The following is a 25,885-nucleotide window of genomic DNA, read 5'->3' on the forward strand; positions in this document are numbered from 1 at the left end:
AAAAAAAAAAAATTTTATAAAATTTTTTTTTTTTTTGGACAAGTCTCGATTTTTTTTTCGTGATATTCATTGAAGAACCCGTGATATTGTATTGCAATCCTCAATCCTCAAATATTTAGCCGTCCTCACCGGATCCCGCCTCTATATATATATATATATATATATATATATATATATATATATATATATATATATAAGATATAAGATTGACCGGAAATTATTATTCTTGAATAGGTCAAATATTGTCTTTATAATTGACCAATGTCCTCTCCCTGCCTGGTTCCAGTCGACGATTTTGTACCCTGACAGATGGTTAGGGTAGGATGTTACCCTGAAGTATCTACGAAATTCCAGGCTTAACACAATCCATGTTTTTTCAATTTGCAATTAAAAATAACAAAATATACAAAACGGACATGCCAAGCATGAAATACTACCTAGTGATGTTATAATTCCGGGGCTGCAGGTCTGACTACTGCTGACTAAATTGCTGAGAGAAACGTTCTCTTTAAATATTCCAAGCAGTTTAAAAGTTGCTCCATAAAACAACATAAGCAAGTCATGCAACACATTACGGAAGAAACCAAGTCATATAACGTTCTCTTACATGACAAGCAATTATCGATTAGATCAACCCATGGCGTTGTAGATCAGCGTATGTTTTTCTTGTTATAGATGTTACCCTCCTGATCTTCATATTCTTCCTCGAGGTCTGGGTGCCATTACCGAAGAAAACAAGTCATAGAACGTTCTTTTACATGACAAGCAATTATCGATTAGATCAACCCCTGGCGTTGTAGATCGGTGTATGTTTTCTTGTTATAGATGTTACCCTCCTGATCTTCATATTCTTCCTCGAGGTCTGGGCGCCACTTATGCACTCCTTGTCTTGCTTGAATTTTCTCCCAGAGCTCTTTCGCATCCTGATAAGCACAAAAATATTACTCAGGCAAAATCTATCACAGACCTCGCTAGACATACACAAGTACTTAGGTCATAAGATGAAGCTCAAAGACGCAGAACTAACAAGCATACCTGAATAGAAGTAATTTCATTGAAATTCTTTGTGTTTGGAATACCAAGACAACGCATTCCATGCTGGTGACGCCATTCCTTAAAATGCCTCTCAAAAGCTCTACGGCCCCAGTAAATATGATTTCCACAAATTTCACACTTGAATTCCTGAAGTACAGAAAAGAGAAAGGCAACAGAATTCAGTGTCTTTTAAGTACAGACTACAATTTTCATTGACAAGGATTCACATGCAGGCATAGGATTAGAACAAATGCAAACAACTACTCCCTCCATTTCTTTTTTTGTCGTTCCCAATTTGTTTTGAGCACAACTAACAAGAAACGAGCACATTATATAAATATCAAAATTACTTTCAAAAGTCACTTCCGACATCTAAATACCACCGGAGGTCAACAAACACACTAGCTAATCTTGTTCGAAGCTTTTTCCAATTATGGCATATTTTATAGTTTTGCCCCCATTTCCATATTGGGCAATTTTTGAGGATGAAATTAAAAAACCGTTCTTCCAATTCACTTCATTATCAAAGTTTATCCTAATGAATGGATGAGTAAAATCAAATTAACGACTACCTATTCACCCATTTATTACTCTCACTCAACATTAAACCTGATCCAACTCACCTATTACTCCCTCATCCGTCGAAATACTTAACTTACCCCGAATTAAAAACCCTCTCCCACCCCCATTATTCCCTCAGCTTCTATCTCACCATCATGAACCAGGCACACCTCATCGACATTTGCACTACATAAACCGATATATGAAAATGAGTGGAGAGAAGAGAGGTGGTGATAAACGGTGGTGTGAGGCGGTGGTAAGGCGGAGTGGTGTGGATGAACGAAGGTTTCAAGCCATGGTGGAGGATGTGGGTTTTCGAATTGAGGACTTTGGTGGCCTAAGTTGTTCTCTGTTGGAGAGGCCTTGTGAAAACTCCTTGGTGGCTCTAATGGAGTCATGGAGGTATAGGGCGGTGGAGGGTATGGAAGTGCAAGGGGTTGCCAGTAGGGCAACTTTTTAACTTACACTAAAAACTTACTCAAACAGGAAATGAAAGATATGCGAAGAGCACTGCGAAATTGCAAGGAGGAGAAGCGGGAAAAACATTGTAAAAAGGAGTAAAATCTTCGGTTTATTTTCCCTGATTCAGAGATATTTAAAAGCAATCACATTGAATAAAAGTAATGCTTATACCCAATATTCTACAGCAAAACTCCAAGGAGCAAATGAAGGCATCATCAAAGAAACGCACGGAGAAATGTCCAGTCCCAGACTCCCGGACACCAAAAAACGACCACCCCATATAAGCTATTTAATCAATGTATTATACCTGTCCAAGACCATGAAGCTTATACAACCAATATGGTATTGGTTTGCCATCCCAGCCAAGTGGCAACTTCAAGGGATTGTATATAGTTTCGTTTTCATCATCACTTTCAACGTCAGCTTGTGTATCCTCCTACAGGATACATAAAAAGCAAAATCATCAAAGTTTACATCATAAATAAACAGTATAGATGATAAGGTAAGCAACAAATTAAAACTTACGTCCTCTAGCTCCTGTAACAGTTCCTCATAAGTCATTCCCTGTTTCTTCTCAGCATTTTCTTTTGTTCGGACTATGTTCTGGAAATATTGGAGAAAAAGAGCCGGTAAGGATTAAATAACACAACAGTTACAGTAGAATAAAAAAAAACAGAATGACAACAACTTTGACCACGGAGAGTGGAGAGAAAAGAGGGCCAAAAATGCTCATAGCAATTGAAGGACACAAGTAATATAAAATAGAATTATTCAGATAAGGTTAGGTGGGGAAATAAAGAAGACGCTTAGCTAATGTTGACAAAAACGAACAGAAGTAATATACATTGTACCTCTTGTAGCAGTTCACAAAGCTTTCTTATTTTCACCTCCATCAAAGCCAACTCCTTGACATCTTCTTGCTTCCTAGATGGCACATCCGCGTTACCATTCTGCTCTGGCGCACGTAGAGACTTGGCAAAATGCTTCTTATCCAGCTTTTCCAGAGGGGTGTTCTGCAGAAATAATACAGCAAGCCATGCAGAGATTAACGTTTCTGAAATTAATGGCTCTAGAAATCACAGGATTATCATACTATGAGCGTAAACTAAAAAGAAAAGTTTACAAAAGTTCCCACAACGCCCTCTAAAATTTCTCGTTAAGGATAGTTTGTTATGCAAAAGAAATGAGAAGGGTTTATACGTCATTACGATTCACCAACATACAAGCAAATGTTCAAAAGCATACCTTAGTAAGAAATAACCTCTCTGCTCTTTGTTGAACAGTACCACCAGATTTTAGTCCTAGAGCAGCCAAGGCCTGCGAAGCAAGATAATAGCCACTGATAGATCAAAGGACTCAAACAAAGGACAAAATTAATAAAATTAGGGAAAGACATTAAGCAGATAACAGATTACAAATTTACAACAATCCTTTCAGGGGTGGTGGGTTGAGTGGGTTAGACGGGTCAAACTGTTGGTGGCTGGCACTTTTCGAGGGTTGTGGTGGGTGTTTTCGTGGTTGGATGAGGTGGGGTTGGGCGGGGGATTGGAAAATCAGAGAAGATGAGATAAGCCGGTTTGTGTATGGTTAGTATGAAGGGTCTATATAGTCCTTCGAATCTATTCTTAAATGTTGTGAGAATGGAATGGGGAATTTTAAAAAATGGAGATAGTAGTTTCTAACTTTCCAATAAATTGTACAAGACAAGACACAAGAGTAACCTAACCTGATGCTAATTTGCAAACTTTCAAACAAAATTTATTATCTCTGACTATGAATACACAATATAGAAGACTTGGAAGAAAATAAGAGACTAACCTCTTTCAACTTTTCAGGGCCTACTTCAACTAGCTCTTCCACTGTAGTATAATAGTCGAGATCAATTGTAGAAGCCTGAAAGTCATGTCGATTCTCTTGGCCCTCATTTTCCCATCCTTCTACTTTGCCACTTGTCCATTGCTCTTCAAATTCAGATGCTACCTATGAGCCGAAGACATTATTATTTATCAGTTACAAACATATAGAGCTTCTAATTACAATTTTAAAAACTTTGGAGAAGTGCATGCACTAACAGCTAGGATTAAGAAATTTGGAGGGCTAAAATATAAATTGAGAATCTTAAAGGGGTGGATGTGCAAGGCGATATATGACAAAATCATGTATACATATATATATCATATATCATTGTTTATGCGGCAACAACCCCTTCTATTTCCCCTCGCTACACCACTGAGTACTAGTACTAGTACTAGTACTAATCTCCCTTATACTAAAAGAATAAGAAAACTGAAAATTTTCCCGCCTAAATGCTTTTAGCTAGAAATTGGGCCTAACTTTATCTAAATATGTATTGGACCTAATATATGGCTTTTATGTGTCATAGTATCTTATCAAACACCGCAACTTTTATAGTTGGGCCAAATGTATTTTATTCATTATTATCTCATTAGTCCAATATATATACGAAGTATATCTTAAATGTTGTAAATATTATATTTAAAACGTAGGTAGATTTTACTCATATTATTAAAATCAATGTGTGCTTTTCCCTTTTTTATTCTTTAATTTTTTTATTCCCTTAAATTGTTAATCCGTATATTGTAACAAAAATTACAAAAATAGTTATATGCTTCAAATGCGTAAAAATAAGCATAAGTTTTTGTAATTAAACTAACAATCTTATTTTTTTTAATCATATAAACTTATTCCAAGTAAAAATGTAAGATTCGCTCTATTTTAGCTTTTACGAAGTAGTATTTTTGCACATTAACAATTGTAGATAATTAAAAATAAAATTCAAAGTTCATTTATATATTATTATTAGCTCTAATTGTTAAGTTCTTTACACATGACAATCTAAAATACCGTGCATTCGCACGGGCTCTACACTAGTACTAATACTAATACTAATAATACTAATACTAATACTAATACTAATACTAATACTAATAATACTAATACTAATACTAATACTAATACTAATACTAATAATACTAATACTAATAATACTAATACTAATACTAATACTAATACTACTACTAATACTAATACTAATACTAATACTACTAATACTAATACTAATACTAATACTAATACTAATACTAATACTAATACTAATACTAATACTAATACTAATACTAATACTAATACTAATACTAATACTAATAATAATAATAATAATACTAACAATAACAACAATAACAATAACAATAACAACAATAATAATAATAATCTAGAATATAGATATCATTTGTGCCTACTAAAAGCCCAATTGTCATGAACAACCATAAAAAACAAAAACTTAACCAACTAAACAAAAACTCAGCTTTTTCACACAATAATCACAAGGTAAGTTTTGACGTCATCAAGTTTGGAATCTAAGACATTAATACCACCACTCAATAACTTAACCAACTAAGCTATTCTACCATTTGAAGTAAAAACTCTAATCTGAATGTGTAAAAAACAAAATGACAAACAAGAACTTAGTGCCAAGTGTTTCAAGCCATCCTCCAAGTGCAATTCAACAGATCAACAATGAAATACCACGTAACTCCAGCTCAGAGATCTAACCTTGGTAAATATTCTATCAAGATCTTGTAATGGCTCTGTCCGCTCAAAAAAGAATATGAGATACTCCAGTAGCTCAGTTATGTACTCTCTATACTGCCTGTAGGAGCTCCATACAGATATAAGTCCTGAGCATATTTAAGCTACTATTTGGTGAAAGAGGAAGGAGAGCTTCAAACCATAACATGTATAATTAGTGAAAGAAGAATAGGAAAGAGTTTACCTTGTCATCTTTCGTTTGCGAGGGATCAATTGTGGCTGCGAGAAAACATTCAGATAAGCAATATACTCCATTCGTTCACCAAACTTTGAATTGATGTATCTATTGTAAAATTCATGAAGATCCAAGTACCGACCAAATCCTTCCTGAAATCATAGCAACCATAACATGAAGAAATATTATCTGAAAAAAGAAAACAGGTTCAAAAATAAACGGTAACAGCAATACCAAACACTCCACAACAACAACGACGACATCAGAGCCTTAATCCCAAAATGATTTGGAGTCGGCTGACATGAATCAGAACCGTCCATGGGTCAACGCACACCAGGGTTTTAAATCTCGGTATCGGTCGCGATCGCGGTGTCACGTAATCGCTCCTGAATCGCTTGTCGCGGCCGATTTTTGTTTTACAGTGTTTTATATCTTTTTTTTTATTTATATATGTTTTAGATGTTATAATATGACGAAATATGTCCACAAAAACATTTTTAAGTACTAAATGAAAATCTCGGTGTGCATCGGTAAACTGGCTGAAGCAGGTTAAAATGTAAATGAATGATTGAAGGAATTACTTAAAAGTAATTACAAAAATAATGTTTAAAACAAAAAAATTAATTAAAAAACAATAAAGTAAATAGGGTAAGAGTTGTCACACATAGAGTATTGAGTACACAAATGACTAATGGTGTCCCATTAGCCACGTCTCACACCCCATTGCCACATATTATAAATTAATTAATAAAAGAAATTAAAATACTTAAATATACTTATAATCAACTCCCCAAACCTAATTCCTAAAACATTATGACTCATCACCCATCTTCATCCCTGTCAAAAATTTCCCTCAACCAACCCAGAAAATTAACACTAAAATAAGATTATCTCGTCTGAATTATCCTCTGCTCGTCTTCCTCCACAAAATTTAAAGGTAAGAATCTATGAGATATATCATCTTTTCAGTTTGGTGCGGTCATATCGGGGTCATATCGGCCGAGTCACTCGATACCCGAGTTGACTCGGTCTACTCGGCCGATTTTTGCCCTCTTTTAAACTAGCCGATAAAACTCGCCGTATCGTGTATCGGCAACCAACGAGACCGATACTTCTTGGCCGAGACGAGACGAACCGGCCGAGTTTTAAAACCCTGGCGCACACCTCAAAATGCGAAAATATAGAAAAGGAAAAGTGAAAAACAAAAGGGGAATGAAACATAATACAAAAGCCAAGGTAAACTTATAGGTTTTAAAATCTAAGTCCGGATTTCTTATATAAAAACTTAGAATTTAAATCGACAATAAAGATTAAACCGATTTTGAAAACCGAAGTACAACTTAAGGTCCGGAATACCTTAAAAGTGAACCAAGTATTAATACCAAACACTCCACAAAACCCTTAAATTCATATGGATCATCAGAAAGACAAACAATGCTAACACTAAGGTTTAGCCACTTATAAACCCTTTAATTCTCAAGAAAGTATTATTTTACTATTTATATTATTATAGATGAACTTTACATAGTTGAACTCACTGAACTTTCAAACCTTTGAATAACCATGTCGAATTGTTAAAGATCAGCGAACTTTCTTGATCTTTCCACAATCCACGAAAAATAACTGCATAAGCTTAATAGATGCAGAGAGAAAACACTCTCAAATCCCTCAAACATGCACCCGAGCCCCCCTCCATATCTCCAACTACAACAAATATAACTATCTACAAGAAGTCAAGGTTATTGAAAAGTACCTCCCCGCTGAAATCAAGGACAGGGTCCTCTTTAAACATCTGCTCATACTCCTCATCTGCGTCAACAGCCCGCACAGCTGGATGCCTCCTGTGGTAATCACGAATCTGCACAAAGGTTCAAATTTATCAAACAATTTACTCAAAAAATATTTCTAGAAGATAGCAGTCATAGCACACAGCATACATACGATGCATAAAAAACATTGAATAGAAGAAAAAAAAAAGTAAACAATCTCCTCACTTCCTCAGTCCATCAGCTCCCCTCCCCTCATAAAATAACACAATTTGTTTTCAGCGCCACTAGTTGAAAGCACAACTTCTAAAACAAAATATTGGGTATATACTTCATCAGCTCTTCCAAATAATCTGGATATGTGATGTAACTGAAGCAGGCAGTGCGCAACTAAAATGCTTTCCCAATCCAATTTTTTGTTGTTTTGTTATCCAGTATCTCCTTACTAGCTATGCATAAACTCATACTCTCTATTAAAACAGTAATCAAAGTTATATGAATCAATTGCGCTGAAGGCTAAAGCTCTCCTCTATCTGCAAATGTTCTTTACTCTCAGCATAAAAGTCTACAATTGCGCAACAAAAACTAATTCAAAATTATCAATATTACTGCTTAACCTGATTATCTTCGAAATAAGCTTCATTAACACTGATTTCAACTCATTGGTATGTAAAGCAGTATACCTACTTCAATATCATCTATTTTTTTCTTCAAAATTGGTATGTAAAGGCGTAAAGCAGTATACCTACTTCAATATCATCTATTTTTTTCTTCAAAATTGGTATGTAAAGCAGTATACCTACTTCAATATCATCTATTTTTTCTTCAAAATTGGCTTTCTGAAAACTAAATCAACACAAAACTATTTCGCATATAACAAAACAACGACAGAATATTGCAAATATACCTCCTTCGATCTACCATAAAAGGCGGTAAACACATTGGTACGGAAAGCAGAACATCCACGAAGCGAAGCAATTTCATCCTTTATAGCTTCCTTAAGGCCTTGTTTGGATACCAAAAATGGTGGGAAAGGTCGGGAAGGGGGAAAGAGGAAAGGGAAAGGGAAAGGGAGGGAAGGGGAAATGGTGGGTGACAGCTTTCCCTCCAAATCTTTCCTATGTTGGAGGGGAAACATTTTGCCTTAGAGGAGGGAAAGGGAGGGATCCATTTTCCCTCCCCTCCACCCCCATTCTGCTATCTAGACAATGGAAATTGCTTTCCTCTAAATCCCCCTTTTCCTTCATAATCCTCTTATACAAACAAGGCCTAACTATCAACAAAAACTATATTGCATTCAACTGATTAACAACCAAAAATTCTAAATATACCTCCTTTAAGTCGATCAAAAGGCGCTAAACACATTGGTACCAAAAGCAGTTTACCTACTAACCTACCTCAATGTCACCCTTTTTTCATCTTAGCAAGCTTCCGTGATACCAAATTCAACCGGATATAACCAACAATTACAAATACACCTCCTTCAACCTATCATAAAAGGCGCTAAACAAATTGGTACCGAAAGTAGTATACCTAATTCAATTTCACCCATTATTCTCCTAGAACAAGCTTGCCTAAGACTAAATACAGCGCAAATTATACCGCAATTAATAAAACAACAACAAAAGATCACACACATACCTCCTTCAATCTAGCATAAAATGCGCTACACACATTAGTACAAAAAGCCGTATACCTACTTCAAATTCACCCATTTTTCTACTTAACAAGCTTCCTTAATAGTACTAAATTCAAACTATACCCTAATTAACAAAACAACAACATATCACAAACATACCTCCTTCAATCTATCATAGAAGGCGCTAAACACATTAGTACCAAAAGCCGTATGTCCACCCAGCGCCGCGATTTCATCCTTCCTAGCATTATCTTTATCTTCATAAATCTCAACCTTCACCAAAAAAAACACCAAATTAGAACACAATTACATCAAACAATCAATCAATTAAATTACAGAAACAGATAGATTACAAGTTTATGCGAAGTATTGATGATTTGATCAAGCATAAAGCGAACACGATGACTTTGATAAAGACGATCTTTGGAAGAAGTAGGATCATTTGTGAGTTCTTTAGCAACTAAACGCTCTAATCTCTCTACTTCTTCGTGAGATGATCGCGTTACTTCTAGAAGCGTCGACGACATTGTTTAGCTGCTGTAAATCCCTAAAATTTGGGGATTTGGGGGAAATTAGGGTTTATCCTCTGTGGTAAAATTTGGGGATTTTGCGATTTTAGGGTTTATATCTTCGTGATTTTAGAGGGAGGATAATTGGGCGGTGCGAGGAAGGATATAGACACGAACCACCGGAGGTTACAACTCGAGTAGTCGAGTGTTCCTTTTTCTTTTTTCTTTTTCGGTTTTTTCCCGAGTTTTTAATTCATACATAAAATTGGCAGATACTGACTAGTCCAAGTAGGGATAATAATGAGACGAGACAGTTCGTACGTAGTCAAAGCTCGAGCTCGGCTCGTGCGAACTTGACTTGAGCTCGATAACTTAACAGGACAAGTCAAGCTTACATTGCCTCGGGTTAAAAAGCTAGCAAGCAGGTCGAACTTCTATGACAAAAAATTAATTTCAGATTCAAATCTCGTCAGCATTATATTTGCCCTTATTACACCTTTTACCCTAGTAGACACCTAGTATAAAAAAAATTATAACAAATAAATAAAACCCGATAAATTCACGGTTGTTTTAAAATTTGTTTATATTTTCTCCATTTTTTTATCTTCTCATCTGCTTTTTGAAGACCAAAATTTCTGAACTTTAATCGTAAATATGTTGAAAATAAAATATTTACTTATTGTCAAAATGTCTTTTGTTTAAGAATTTTTTCGACAAAAAACAAAAACAAATAGAAGTCGAAAGATATGGTCAAAGATCTGTTTTAGAGGCCATAATAAAGCAAATGAGAAGATAAAAAAATGGAGAAATTATTAAATAACGCAAATAACATTTTTAAAATTATTTTTGTACTTTGTACAATAATTAGAAAAAATAGAATTTAAAGTTTGATCTTCCCCCATTAACAAATTAAGCGTTATTGGTCTAAATAGTATTATGTAGATCTGTCAAATTGACTAGAATTGCAAATATGTCTGAACCTAAACCGTTTTTCTGTTAGAAATCTATATCTCATTATTTAACATATTCATATATGTTTCAAATTAATTTAGTCATAAAATTAATTACAAATCTTATGCACGCAAACTAAATAAGAAGAGATAAGAAAATCAATTTCTCACCATCTAATTTTCGGTCAAATGGGCACCAACAAGATCTTCTTTTTGTTAGTTCTTGAGCTTTCCAATAATAGATGAACATTCATGACTTCAAAATAGAAGCCCTCCAATTAGTAGCACCCAAGACTATCTCTTAATCCCACAAACTAACATGTACTAGATGTTTGTAATGTGGTTTACCTTAAAATTGATTACTAATACTCATATACTACTACTAGTATTGTTAGTAATTGATTTGTACAAATTAGATTCATAAAAATGAATTTTATGAAGAACAAGAGAGAAGGTATTGTTTTTATTAAACATAAGAAGAATGATAAAAATTGAGAAAAAACTCTCTCAATCCACTCCTCAAAAACCGGTGGCTTCATATGGTCTTATGACCAATTTTATTTTTCTTTTTGTCTTCACAAGACAAAAGTGTAAGTCTTTTTCCATGGTCATGTCACTATCAAGTGTTATGGACAAAATGAATAAGACAAATGGAAAAAGACAAAACTTCTCATATAGCCCACCAATTTCGGTTTCTATAGTGTAATATGGAGTCCATTTTATTTTTGTCAATTGTACAATTGTATGTCATGTGACATGTGACATGTCTTATGTCATGTTTTAATTTAAAATGCATATTTAACAAATTAAATATCATTTACAAATTTCATAAATCATATTTAACAAATTGACTAGTAATTTAAAATTACTTTCTCATAAAATGGTCATTTAATTACTAGTTAGTATAATTCACAACATCTTGTAATTATAACTGACTTATCATTCTCATCTCGCGTGTTTCGCAAACACCGATTAATTTTAGTAATATAACTTCTTAAATTACTAAATAAAATCTCATTTCACATTATAATATGATGTCATTTTTTCTCTTATGATAATAATTTGTTCAATTTTAAGGAATTAATTAATCTGTATCGGCATACAACTAATTAACCTTTTCAATTAAGGGAATCGTCCTTTAGGTGTGACCTCAAAGGATCAACTGATCACCACGGTCGCACGACAGTAATGTCAAACTCTAGTCAGCCAATCATTACCGATATGTGTGGACCAGTTGACTATATATATAATGTATCATCCCTTCCGTATTCTTGTAATGAGATTTAAATATGTGATCAATATGATCGACAATTGTGATCGCATTATTGTCGGAGGACATATATTCCAACATTTTCATGGTCATAAACCCATAAATATTGAAACGCTACCCAAGACTAAGTTACAACAAAACAACTTGCTAATTTAGGACCAACACCTAGAGGTGTTAAATTTGATCCGACATTTAAACCTGATCTGCCTGATCTATCTTTTCCAAGGTCAAGACCCCTAAAATCTCAACACGAGACCCGTTTAACCCAAACCTAAAATAACCCGTTAATTTAGGGTCGAAACCCCATCCGAAATGACCCGTTTAATACAAACCGAAATGACCCATTAATTTAGGGTTAAAACCCAACCCGAACGAATCGACTTGTCAGATTAAAGATGATTTAAGAATTTTATTAAAATATTAATAATCTATATTAGTTTTTATACTTTTGAAAGATAATTTGAAATAATAATAATAATAATAATAATAAAACATTAGTTTTTATAATTTTAATTATATAAAAAATTTAAAAAATAATATTATGAATTTTGTAACTTAATAATAAATAATAATTAAAATAATTTATATAATTGTGCCAATATAATTAATACTTATATAACTATTTAATATGATTAAAATATTAATATTAAAAATGTTTTATTTTTAAAAAAAATATTTTCTCGATTTAAAAATAGTGTTAAAAAAAGGCGTTCGACACCATATTTTGACCATAATCCGACTTATAACCCATATGACCTGACATGTATTCTGACTCGACCAGTATGACCTGGCTTACGTTTTCACTCGTCCGACCGGTTTGAAAAGTCTACCAACTCTATACGGCATGTGAGCTCAACCTTATACAAAAAGATTAGTGAAAAATATTTACTTAATGCACCTAAAATTAATTTAAAGTGATCATAATACCCGTGATTTGCCTGGTGAATCACAATTTTAATAAAATAAAAGGCATTTATTTGACAATATTAATTAGGATTGGTCTACTCCGAATAACAAAAGTTACTTTAAAAAAAATTCATGTATTTATTCCCAGGAAAAAAAAGTATTTTATTTTACATCAACTTTTTTATATAGTGGTTTCAAAGAGATCTTAGTTAGGAATAGAATGATTTTTATTTTTTGTTAGAATAACGTTTTTTTTTCCCTAAATAAAATCTAAATCTATTAACGGTTTGATATCTTACAACGTAATTAATATATACAATCAATGTCATTAAATTAGGAAAGAAATTTAGCAATATATCATTTTTCTGGTTTAAGATGCTCTTATTTACCTATAAAAGGACATGTCATATTTGGTAAAATTATATGATGCCATGTCAACGGTAAAGTTAGAAGATTAATATATATATATATATATAGATATAGATAGATAAATAAAGAAAACAAAATTGACCACATACAAAATATTGTGAAGATTGTTAATAATCTTCAAATCAACTTTCGTATAGAGATCTAATCACAAATTTAAAGCAATTTTTATAATGCATGATTGAGTTTTTTAAGATATAAGGAGAGTTAGTTAACTAATTATGGGATTATCCAATATGCAAACAAGGTTAATATACAAAAAATGACAAATGAAAAAAATGTGTAGTATAGAGAAGTTTATATCTATAAAATATTATTGAAAGGCTAGTCTAAAAATGCACGTAGACAATGCCACATGGGATGAAAAAAAGCCACGTACACAATAACAATGTGGCTTGGCAAACTAATATGACATAATTATTATATTGCATTAATTTAATTCACTTATCTATACTATCTAATTAAAAGGGTGGCTTAGATCATTCACCTCATTCAATTTTATTCCATATGACATTTTCACACTCCATTAATTTCTATTCATTGTTATTGATTATTTAATTTTATTGACAATATTACATGCATGGAATAATAATTGAATTTATAATCTATAATTAAAAAGCAAGTCAAATTATCTACCATTATCTAAATGTCATATTTGAATTTCATAAGATAATTTCTAAACCATTCTCATGCAAGATGGATAATAATAATAGTAATAGTAATAGTAATAGTAAATTTGAGGTGTTGGGTTGCTCTAGTGTGGAAATGAATAGCATACAGGAATATTTGGAAATAGTGGATAACACTGACCCCCCTGATAAAATTTATCTATGGAGATTTCCACCTGAAATATTAGAGGGCTCAATGAGCCTGTGAAGCAGGATGAGGTTAGACATTTCATCACAAAGAATAAGATTGATGTCTTGGGGATTTTAGAAACTAGAGTTAAAAGAAAATAAAGCAAAGAGGATCATATCTAACCATTTTGCCTCCTTAGAATCAATATTCAAACTTCTAGTAGCAAATTCAACACCAATACTAGATTTATACTCAAGATTAAACTCATTCTTTCTTTATAAACCTCATCTGATCCACATGTTTGTTTTTACAGGATTGCACAAGAAATAATGCAGGAAAAAAAAAAAATTGGAAGACTGAATTGAGTGAGAATGCCATTGAATCCTATGTCCAATGTTCTTCAAGTTCAGGAAAATCTGATCTCTTTTCGTTCCTGCATAAAACCATAAGGTTAGGAGTCACCTGTCGTTTTGTTTGAAATGATTCAACTAGATTAAGCATAGATTAATAATATAATACCTTCCTATTATAAAAAGTACATGTTTGAGGGCGTATTTCTCTTCTTTTGGAAGAATTTGCAACGACGGCAGCACCCAAACCCTTTATTTCCCCAAACACCGTAGGAATTTCTAAAATGCCACCACTCATCATCCCAACCCGACAATACTACAACATGTAATAGGTTTTTTGGGGCTGGAGCTGTATTCTGAGCGAATGATGGTATAAAAACCATCTGCCTGCAAAAATTAATGCTTATTGTTTTAAGGAGGTCGAATATTGTGTGGGTATTCTATTACTTCCTCCGTTTTCATATGATCTGCCCATTTTATTAAAATACTACACTCATATATTCAACAAATGGGTAGATCATATAAAAACGGAGGAAGTATCTTACAAGCTAAGTTGAACCTTAGGAAAACATTTGGCCTTACAAGAAAGAAAAAGACTTACATGAAAGCGTTTCTTGAACTGTGGGAGTGACCTTAAAGAGGCTAACATAGGTCTTCTCCGCAAGGCTCTCATTATGCCTTCGTCATTTTTAGATTTAATAGAGAGGATTTCAGTTGGTTTATAATTAAACCAATGTTGAACAAACAAAATTTAGTTAGTGATAGATATTAAATCAACTCTTCAAAACAACCCATAAAAGCATTAGTAATGAAAACTTGAAAAAAAAAGACCAAGGTACGTAGCTACCAAAACCTAATGACAATAAGGTACATACCTCTCCTCGAGATATAGGCATTCTTTGTCCTTAAAACCTGTCGGGATAGTCTTCACGAAGACTAACTCCATAGGATAGGACCCATTTGGAAACATCTTAGAGTTGAGAGAAATTTGGGTCCTTTTCGATTATTTCCTGAACAGAAAAGCTCGAAAAAATGCTTGTTCCCAGAGCGTTTACTGCCTCTAAACAAGCAGTTATTGCTTCTGCTAAGCATGTGGGTCCTATCTGAAAGCGAAGTTGCCCAAATACTGGTGGTTTTCGGGGATGCCAGCTGAAAACCTTTGGTGGTGGTGGTGGGGAGGGGGGAGGGGCGGTGGAATCCACCAACCAACCCTACAACCAATGAGACTTGTTATGTTTAAGGAAAATAAAATAAAACAAAAAATAATATGAACCATTGAATTATGTTTTATTAATATTTATTTATATCCTTTTTCTTGATTCATCCAACACGGAAGCAATTCTAGTTTCCCTTGTCCTCTTCCCAGTGTGTCTTTTAGCTAAGTTTACAAGAGAACAAAAATCAATCAATCAATGAATCAATCTATCTAATCTATCTATCTTATCTAATCTACCTACCTGTATTGGAGAATGGCTCTAGCTCGACCTCAATCGCTCGTACGAATCCCTAGAAAAAACAAAGCATTAAGTTGTAATGTTTTAACTCCCAAGATATCTTATTTCAAATTATGTTAAGATGATGTGTTCACACGTACTAACATCATAGAAAAACAGGAATTTGGAGATTTCAAAGAAAACTAGTTTTAAACCCGTGAACTTCACAGGCTGTTTTATAGTCAGTTGAATAGAATCAGCTAATATATGTTACCACTAAAAAGAAAATTATAATCGCTAAAATCTTTCTTATAAATATAAAATGGAACAAATTAGATTGGTTACATGTACAATCTTAGTACCATATGTCCATATGCAACTAAAATTCTAAAAGCAGACCCGTGAAATTTACTGTATTATAATTTAATTTGCTTATAAAGAACATGTTTGCAAAAATTTCAAAAATTAGTTCGTAATTATGATTTATATAAACAATCATTGGAAATGTAAGAGTTACGAGTTGTTGGATAAGTGTAATGTAGTTCTTGTTATTTAATTCAGAAAGATAGTTATAACATTATGAAAATACTTCGTATTCAATATTATTTTACAATCCGCATAATAAATTTTTTAAATATAATAATTGTCATGAATGATATGTCATATGTGCCTATGTGGGACAACTCATTGCATTATGTCCATTTAAACCTGTCAAAGGTTGACCCGACCCGTAAACCCCACCCATCTGGTATTTAAGGGTCAAGGACCTGTAAAATTTGACCCGCCACCCGAAATAAGCCGTTATTTGACGGTCAAAACCGGACCGACCCGTTCGACACGATCGGTCAAAGATAAATCAAAAATATTATTAAAATATCGACATTTTTATTGTTATTTGAAATAATAAATAATAAATATAATTCTTTTTAATATTTTAAATAAAAAAATTAAAATCAATTTTATATAACTTTTATATCATTTAATAATACAATAATTTTATTTTTATAATCATTTAATATAGTTATGACATGTAATTATATAATTAGGGTATATTATTAATATTAAATATGTTTAATTTTAAAAAGTACGTTTTTCGGCAAAAAAAATGGTAAAATAAAAGACGTCATTAAATTTTTTTGACCTTTATTCTGACCCTAACCCAAACCGAGATCCGTCCCGTATGGCTCGACCTATTTGACATGTCTATAAGCTATGGTGGATGTCACAGAGGTGGTTTTTTAAGCCATGGATGTGGTGAGGTGTTTTTTTTTCCATTCTTCTGCTTTAATATTAGTTTAGTACGATTTGCTCGGTAGCGTGTAGAAATGTATGCTGTTGACATATATTTATATGTTTTTCTAGTGAATTTTTTTACCATAATCTTAGAGATGATAATATAGGAATAGTGTAATATCCCGAGAAAAATAAGACTGTTATTATCTGTATAGACTATTATCCAACTAAATTATTTGCCTTTATTGATTATTGGCCCACATGTACTAATGTGTTTAAATATAATGTGGTTATTATTATTAAAGATATTATGATGCTTAATAGGCGTACATCGTATTCATATGTGTGTAGTTAACATGACTTAGCAATTAAGTAATAACAGATATATATGGCACGTATGAACTTGGTAAAAATGGTCCTAATCTTCTAAACCGACATTGTCAAGCACTATGCCTATAAATAGCCTTAAAGCTTTCACCATAACTCATAATCCATAACACAACCAATTGGAAAGCCAATAGTATGGATACTTTCATTACTATGACTAGCTACTACACCTTATATACAATAAAGGTATGATTTCGGGACCCTTCGTCGTAAAAAATAATTAATATTGTAGTGATTATTGTGTAGTATGATCAACCGTATAATGTTATATTATCATTATGTTACTCACATGTTATCTTAACTGTCTTTATATGAATATATGACGGTTATGTTAATACTTCTGTTATAATGTACTATTGGCCAATTGTAGCATTCGGGATACGATTACGGGGGAGAGATGACATTATAAATTTATCCTGTGTACATGGAAGGGGGCACGACCTCATGTGAACTAAGGTTCGATTATTCTTTGGTGAAAGTGCCGGGGGTTTACACGGGTCTTAGACACGGGATCCTGTGTACATGGAGGAGGGGCTTAGCCGGGGAGTTTTACTCGTAATGTCTCTCTATTCAAGTAATGGTAGACTAGGTATAATTGTAAAGTGAATTATTGCATTCTAAAATGACAGGTTGTGCATGTCTATTTAATAATTATTCGATTGTGTTCATGTGACCTATTTTATACTTGTGTGGCAAAAAAGAAGTAAAATATTAAAATGGAGGTAAGTTGGGCCGGTGGAGGTGACCGGAGCCATACTCAGCCTGTGGTTGGCTGATTCCGTTACTTTCATTCTTTTTCAGGTACAAGTGTCGGGGAAGGACAAGTGTGAGGAATTTCAGATAGGATCAATGACCTAATAAGATGAATATGTAATAGAGTTATTAGTTTTTAACTTTAACTTTGTATTTATCTTTATTCTTGTAAAAGCCTTATATTTTCCGAAGGGAAATACGGCGGTGACGCCCTTGTAATTCCGCTGCGATTATTTTTAATAAAAAGAGCTATTTTGAGCTGCCTGTCTGCTTTTCGGGGCGTTACAAAATGGTATCAGAGCAACCTTGCGATCGCATGTTGAGCCTTCGACCATACGTCTAACGGGGGAGTAGATTCTTGGGTCTAGTATAAAACTCGTATAAAACACATAGAAACCGACTAAAAGAGAGCGGGGTAGATATAAAGAGTGTCTTAGATTACTTGTTTAAGTGATTTGTTTACTAATTCATACATTGCTTTAATGACATATAGGTTGGGTGATCTGTTTTTCTTGTGCGTGCATTGCATGTAGTTGCCAGTCTCATGAGATATATGCATATTTATTGATGTGCGATACGTTAAGAAAGTTTCGGGACATTTTTACCTTTAAGATTTTAGTCTTTATCGTTCCACTCATTATATCTTAATATTGTTTTCATAATTTCGAAATTTTGAAACTTATTCTATTTATCGTATTACAAAAGTTCAAACTAGTTCAAGATCGTCTTTGGTGCATTTTAATAATTTAATGTTGTATATTAAGAAATAAATGTTTATTTTTACTAAGAATTTGAAAATGAAATTTTCAGTTTTTGTTTTCCTTTTGATTTGTGCAGTTGTTGGGATGCTAGGACTTGTTATTATGGACGTCTAATAACCGGTTTAGCGCCTATTAACGCATTAATTGAGTTTGTCTTTGAATTGGATTACTCGAATTCTTGTTCGAGACGGGAATTCGTGCCTTCCATTATATAAGACCTACGTTTAGACCTACGTTTTTACTCATTTCCTAAATGTGTATTAAAAGACTTTTGTTCAATTAATTCTTATAACTTCCTTGATTTTTGAGAAACCGGGGTTTTAACTATTACATTTGCAATTTTCAAGTTTCGGGACGAAACTTATTTTAAGGAGGGTATAATGTAATATCCCGAGAAAAATAAGACTGTTATTATCCGTATAGAGTATTATCCAACTAAATTATTTGCCTTTATTGATTATTGGCCCACATGTACCAATGTGTTTAAATATAATGTGGTTATTATTATTAAAGATATTATGATGCTTAATAGGCGTACATCGTATTCATATGTGTGGGTGTAGTTAACATGACTTAGCAATTAAGTAATAACAGATATATATGGCACGTATGAACTTGGTAAAAATGATCCTAATCTTCTAAACCGACATTGTCAAGCACTATGCCTATAAATAGCCTTAAAGCTTTCACCATAACTCATAATCCATAACACAACCAATTGGAAAGCCAATAGTATGGATACTTTCATTACTATGACTAGCTACTACACCTTATATACAATAAAGGTATGATTTCGGGACCCTTCGTCGTAAAAATAATTAATATTGTAGTGATTATTGTGTAGTATGATCAACCGTATAATGTTATATTATCATTATGTGACTCACAAGTTATCTTAACTGTCTTTATATGAATATATGACGGTTATGTTAATACTTCTGTTATAATGTACTATTGGCCAATTGTAGCATTCGGGATACGATTACGGGGGAGAGATGACATTATAAATTTATCTTGTGTACATGGAAGGGGGCACGGCCTCATGTGAACTAAGGTTCTGATTATTACTGGTGAAAGTGTCAGGGGGTTTACACGGGGCTTAGACCTGGGATCCTGTGTACATGGAGGAGGGCTTAGCCCATGAGAGTTTTACTCCGTAATGTCTCTCTATTCAGTAATGGTAGACCGGTATAATTGTAAAGTGAATTATTGCATTCTAAAATGACAGGTTGTGCATGTCTATTTAATAATTATTCGATTGTGTTCATGTGACCTATTTTATACTTGTGCGGCAAGAAAGAAGTAAAATATTAAAATGGAGGTAAGTAGGGTCGGTGGAGGTGACCGGAGTCATACTCAGCCTGTGGTTGGCTGATTCCGTTATTTTCATTCTTTTTCAGGTACAACTGTCGGGGAAGGACAAGTGTGAGGAATTTCAGATAGGATCAATGACCTAATAGGATGAATATGTAATAGAGTTATTAGTTTTTAACTTTAACTTTGTATTTATCTTTATTCTTGTAAAAGTCTTGTATTTTCCGAAGGGAAATACGGCGGTGACGCCCTTGTAATTCCGCTGCGATTATTTTTAATAAAAAGAGCTATTTTGAGCTGTCTGTCTGCTTTTCGGGGCGTTACAAATAGTAATGTAAAAATGTAAATATTTTAATTTTAAAAATGGTAGAGATAATATAAGAATAATATAAATATTTTGCTTTTTGATCTATTATTATTATTATGACTTTTTTGACTCGACATAATTCCAACTAGGACATAGTCGGTTTGACTTAAATTAGGACTTGACTTGAATTTGAAAAGACCCAAAATGTAAAGGAAGACGGATTTATGACTCTACAGAATTCCGACTAGGACATACTCCCTTCAATTCACAATAAACCTCCCATTTTATTTTGGCACAAAAATTAAGGAAACACACTACCCCACCATATAATTAAATTTGGACCACACAAATACACTACCCCACCATACAATTAAATTTGGACCACACAAACACTTACCATAAAAGGAAATAGGGAGGTTATTGTGAATAACGGAAAAAGGAAATAGTGAGGTTTATTGTGAATTGGAGGGAGTAGTTGGTTTGAATTTTGATTCCAACTTAGCCCAATTGAATTAACATATTCATTACATGGTTTGAAAATATTTTGATTAAAATGTTTTTTTTTTTTTTCGTTTTTTTGGGTTTTTTTTTGTTTGCACGGGTTTTTAAATGGGTTTGAGGCCCGAGTTTGACTTGATATTTGGACAGAGTTTCAGCTTATTTGTCTACTTTAGGCCATTTTTGAAAATATTTACATTTTGAAAAGGATTTTATTTTACAAAATTTCGTCATGGTTTTGTTTACAAAAGGGTGATCACGTATATGATACAAACATACATATGGGCATTATAACGGTATGTTGAGTGCATTTAAAGGATTTTGGCTTAAAAAGTAGGTTGCCATACCAAGCAATCAAACCCTGGTCTGTGGAGAGGTCCATGCCAAACAAGAGTAAGGTCGGTTCCTAGTCCATTCCCTCGAGTAGTGAAAGCCCTTGATAGAAACATGAGTATGTATCACGATATGGTTGAAATCAAACGCTATCCATCTTTAGGTCCAGAGATTCTTCAGGAAGTTGCTTTATCCTGAACAGGTTGCTTGGTCTCTTGGCCATATCTCTGCTACTTGCGAATTGTTGATTGAAGGCATTGATCAATTCTGCAAAATTCTTGATACCTCCATTTGGGAGATTGATGAACCATTGTAATGTCTTTGCCCGGTCGGGTTGTGCCAAAGCCTTTGCACATGCGGACTTGCCTGAGTTCACCGGGTATTGAGGCGACCAACATTTTTTGTTTGAATATGGCAACATGATTTTGTGAATCGAAGTTCCGTCATAAGTTCTCATGGACGGAACAAGTAAATTTCTTGGGAGATCAATCTTTGCAATTTCATCGCAAAGGGTGAATCTGCAAAGTGTCGACTTCTACTTGACCACGGTGGTGGCACTCCGGGTATATTTTCTATTTTGTTGTGGAGTTTTTGGATTTCTTGAAGCATAGCCATCATTATCTTTGCTTCAGTTTTGTTTGTCTCATCATTGGGAATGGTTGAGAGTGGGATAATGTATCCTTCTCCGGGGTTCCAAAATTAGAGAAGTCTATGTTTTTGATAATGGATGAGAATGGGGTTCCTGGTTCGAATCTGGTCTTGGAGCCCGAAGCTTGATTTTCCAATTTCTTTTTCGGCTAGACTCGATTCCTTGACTATTGATTTACCTTGCCACTGAGCCGCCTTCTCTTGGATTGTTTCCAATTCTTTGATCTTGGCTAGGGCAGCCGCTAATTGTTGTTCTGCGGTGAGTTCTACCATTTTTGTGTGTGAATATTAAATGAAAGATGATAAGGAGAATTTTATTGGTTGAAGAACTAGATGCCCCACGGTGGGCGCCAATTGTTTTAGCGGGATTTTCCTGGAAGGAATCCCCGATAATATAGTAATCGGGGTATCTAGTTCTATATGTTTGGAATAATGTGAGTAAAACAATAAGGGAGGAATTAAGTACAAGGAACAATGTTTTTATTGTCTTGATAAGCCGAGTACAATATTGTAAGTAAATCTGAATATTCAAGAGTAGAAAGAGATAAGGTGTAAAATCATTAAAAATATAATATCCATCCCCCTACAATTGCTTAGATTCTGCTATTTATAATTCTCTACCCCCTCCCCAACGTTACAATGAATAACGTTATAAATGAATAACGTCCTCCCCAAAGGTAGGAGTTGTTGCCGGATTAATAGGGCATGTCCCCTATTAATCCGCTTGACTTATTCTTATTTTAACGAACTTTGGGCTCTTTCTCTTCTTTCCGTCCAAATTCATAATTGATAGAGTCTTTTGGTTGGACTTGGTCTTCCTTGAATATAGGACACGGTTATTTGACTTGTACAACTTTGTATTTCTTGTTTATCCGCTCAATCCAGCCGCTTTAATAGTTTGCCAAGCTGTTCTATACCGACCATCAAGCTTCTCTTCCAGGGATTTAGTAGCCTGCCTACCATAATATTCTTGACTAAATAACAGTTAGATTTGTCCGGTCTTCGCATTCTTCAATCGGCCTTGTAAGGTCAAGGCGGGTTACGGTCGGGCCAAAGGCTAATCTGGGCCTAACAATTGCCCCTTGACATTTTACCCGTCTTGGATCGGGCCGGGGGTGAAATGTCAATTTTTACCGGAAATTTGAATAATAAAGAGACTTACACTTAATCAATGACTCTTAGACTCCTAGTTACCGTTGAACACTATAACGGCTAGGTGATGTCATCTTTGAGAGTTTTGCAATCCCTAGGGTTTTCACACCGTTATAGATTTTCTATAAATACGGTATTTAGGGCAAGATTATCTTTCACCAAATTTCCTCCACTTTCTTTGCTAAATATTCTTCTAAAATTCTTCTGAAATTCTTCCATACTTCTCGGTAATCTGTTCGTATTTTCTCAACAATTTCTATAATAAATCAAACACTTAAGAACATGGGAGCAAAAGAAACGCCCGCATCCCGGAAAGCTGCTGCTGCCGAGCCCGAACCTATAAACGTCCCGGGAAGAAGAAGTGATGGAGATTGATCCTCCGCTTTCGTCTTTGTGGCTTTTAAGTACCAGGATTCATTTTCACCGCCCTTCAATCTTTGGATCCTTACTTTCTGAAGAGAACTTGTTGAAAACAAATTATGACAAGATACTAAGGGAGAAGAAAATAATTCCTGAATCGACTGAGGTATGGATTCCTGAGTCTTGTCCAGTTAGGGCTAACTGGGTATCACCTGGTTGGTTCTGTATTTTCGAATGGGCATTCAAAGTAGGTGTAAGTTACCTTTTACTCCCTTAATGATTGACACCATCCGTGCTATGGAAGTGTCACCTTTTTGATTATGCCGATGGTTTGGAAACTTGTTCATTCCATAGAAAATTTATGTGCTAAACACAATCTTGTGATTACTCTCAATGATATTAAGGCAGTATATCATTTTAAAAATCCTTCTGTTGGTCGTTTTAATTTGAGAATTAAGTCAAAGATGACTCCATTAATTACTAACCTGGATTCTGGAGACGACAAGAGTTGGGCAAAGACTTTCTGTTTATCCGGATGAGACTCGGGATCGGGCTTTGATTACTCGAGATATCCTCCTTTGGAGAGTGGTAGGTTTCTGTACTTTTATTTTGCAGCTATATTGAATGAGAGTGAGGTACATAAGTCTTACCTGTATATTTTGTTTTCGTAATGTTTGTAGCTCTGATTGGAATCATGATCCTCTAGATGAAGAGGCTATTGCAAGGATAGATGCTTTCCTTGCCATTCCTGAGGAAGAGAGGACAGCCGGCTTGCTTGGGCGGGGAATTGTTGCCCCCGGTATATGAAGACCAAGTTGATCGGGGTTAAAGTACCCAAAGGCAAGCCTAGTTCTCTTTGCTCTTTCTCGTACGTCTTGTATGCTTTTATGTTGTTGTTATCTTCTTGTCGTTCTTTGCTTGATATTCACGTATATTTTTATATATTCAGTGTTTAGGTCTTCGCTAGGTGGCTAGCTTTTTCTGCAAAGGATTTGAAGGGGGTGGCTAGGATTCTTTGAAGTCCAGGAGTCGGGAGGCTAGTGGGAGTGACAAAACGCTTGATATCCTGGTTTCGAGATTCGGCCTCTTCAAGATCTTCCCAGGGTAACTTCATAGGAGATTGTCCAGGCTCGAGAAAAGAAAGAGGGAAGATGATATCTTGGCAGAGGAGGAAGGAGAGAAACACCTATCCGGCTCGGCCACTCGGGAGTATAAGGCAAGTGCCTGCTAGGATTGATGACATGGATGATGCCCGGGCTCGGATAGATGAGTTTTCCGCAAAGATGAGCGACCAGCTATTGTCTGCTAGTACCCTTGATTCGTCTACCAGGGTGGTTTCTATTCTGACTTCTCTTGTAACAAGGGTCTTGAACTCGCTTCCCAGGCTAGGGAGGTTAGTTGTAGAGGGATATTTTTAATTGTTTATGTGCTTTTTGTTTTGCCTCGTATTTGCCTAATTAATTTTGTATGTATGCGGGGTTGGATCTTGGGCAGCTCTTGCTTGTCGGCTTAGGGACGCCTGGAGGCCAAGGTTACTAATTTGGAGGAAAAGCTGGATAGGCTAAACCGTGACTTGCACACATCCAGGGGTAATGAAGTGGTACTTCAATCTCGGTTGGGACACTGACTAAGGAGGCGGTCGGAGCTGCTGTGGTTTGTGAGGTGGCTGCAAAGAATCTTTGTCAGGCAAGAGTTGGAAGCGAGAAGCGAGGCAATGCAGGATCGTTAAAGAAAAACGAGGAGCTTGCTTCTTTGAAAAGGAGTTGGTGGAGGCGCGGTTGGTGATCTTTGCTCGGTACTTCTTTGGGAAAGGTCGGGTTGATGCTATGAGAGATCCGAGAACCGACTGGCTAATCGGAATCCGGGCCAGGGATGAGATGGCTTTGGACGCTCAATATCCTGATTTGGCCAGTATGGGTCAAGAAGAAGAAGTGAATTCTCCTCCTTCCAAGGCAAAGTCTGGTGATCAGGAAATGGTGGATGGTTGTGAGTCGGTTACTGGCTCAAAAGTAACTTAGTTTTTCTTTTGGGTTTTGGTCTATCCAGGGGGAATGTCCTTGGAATGAATATTTAGAGTATATTTCTCAAATTTTTTGGCTCATCCAGGGGGGATGTCCCTGGAATGGATGGTTATTAGGTAGGACCAATTATTTTGGGTGAATAAATATTTGGTCTTTGTTTTGTTTCTTTTTGTGTTTTTGTGGTATTTTTGTGATGTTGGACGTGTCTTTGGATCGATCTCGCGGTTAT

The 25,885-nt window shown here is 34.7% G+C and overlaps 1 protein-coding gene across 2 annotated transcripts; it reads right to left on the minus strand.

Moving 5' to 3' along the window:
* Positions 1-360: 360 nt before the first annotated feature.
* LOC141618481 (splicing factor SF3a60 homolog) lies at positions 361-9,974 on the minus strand. Of its 2 annotated transcripts, XM_074435595.1 has the most exons (12): positions 9,601-9,974; positions 9,407-9,520; positions 7,596-7,700; positions 5,852-5,994; positions 5,632-5,728; positions 3,877-4,038; positions 3,304-3,375; positions 2,910-3,071; positions 2,584-2,661; positions 2,366-2,494; positions 1,036-1,182; positions 361-923 (listed from the first exon to the last, which is right to left on the minus strand). In XM_074435595.1, the coding sequence occupies exons 1-12, from the start codon at positions 9,772-9,774 to the stop codon at positions 777-779; spliced, it is 1,530 nt and encodes a 509-aa protein (XP_074291696.1). In that variant the 5' UTR covers positions 9,775-9,974; the 3' UTR covers positions 361-776. The 2 variants fall into 2 exon arrangements, with proteins under 2 accessions (XP_074291696.1, XP_074291697.1); XM_074435596.1 differs by lacking the exons at positions 9,407-9,520; positions 9,601-9,974 and adding an exon at positions 8,516-8,903.
* Positions 9,975-25,885: the final 15,911 nt, after the last annotated feature.

Source organism: Silene latifolia, chromosome X (assembly GCF_048544455.1).
Source record: "Silene latifolia isolate original U9 population chromosome X, ASM4854445v1, whole genome shotgun sequence".
NCBI classification, from domain to species: Eukaryota; Viridiplantae; Streptophyta; class Magnoliopsida; order Caryophyllales; family Caryophyllaceae; genus Silene; species Silene latifolia.

Coding starts and splice junctions, on each gene's coding strand:
- LOC141618481 (XM_074435595.1), bottom strand. CDS start 9,774: ATGTCGTCGACGCTTCTAGAAGTAACGCGATCATCTCACGAAGAAGTA. Junction 3,376..3,876: donor GCCCTGAAAAGTTGAAAGAG/GTTAGTCTCTTA, acceptor CTTGCTTCGCAG/GCCTTGGCTGCTCTAGGACT. Junction 2,495..2,583: donor TGTTACAGGAGCTAGAGGAC/GTAAGTTTTAAT, acceptor TGTATCCTGTAG/GAGGATACACAAGCTGACGT.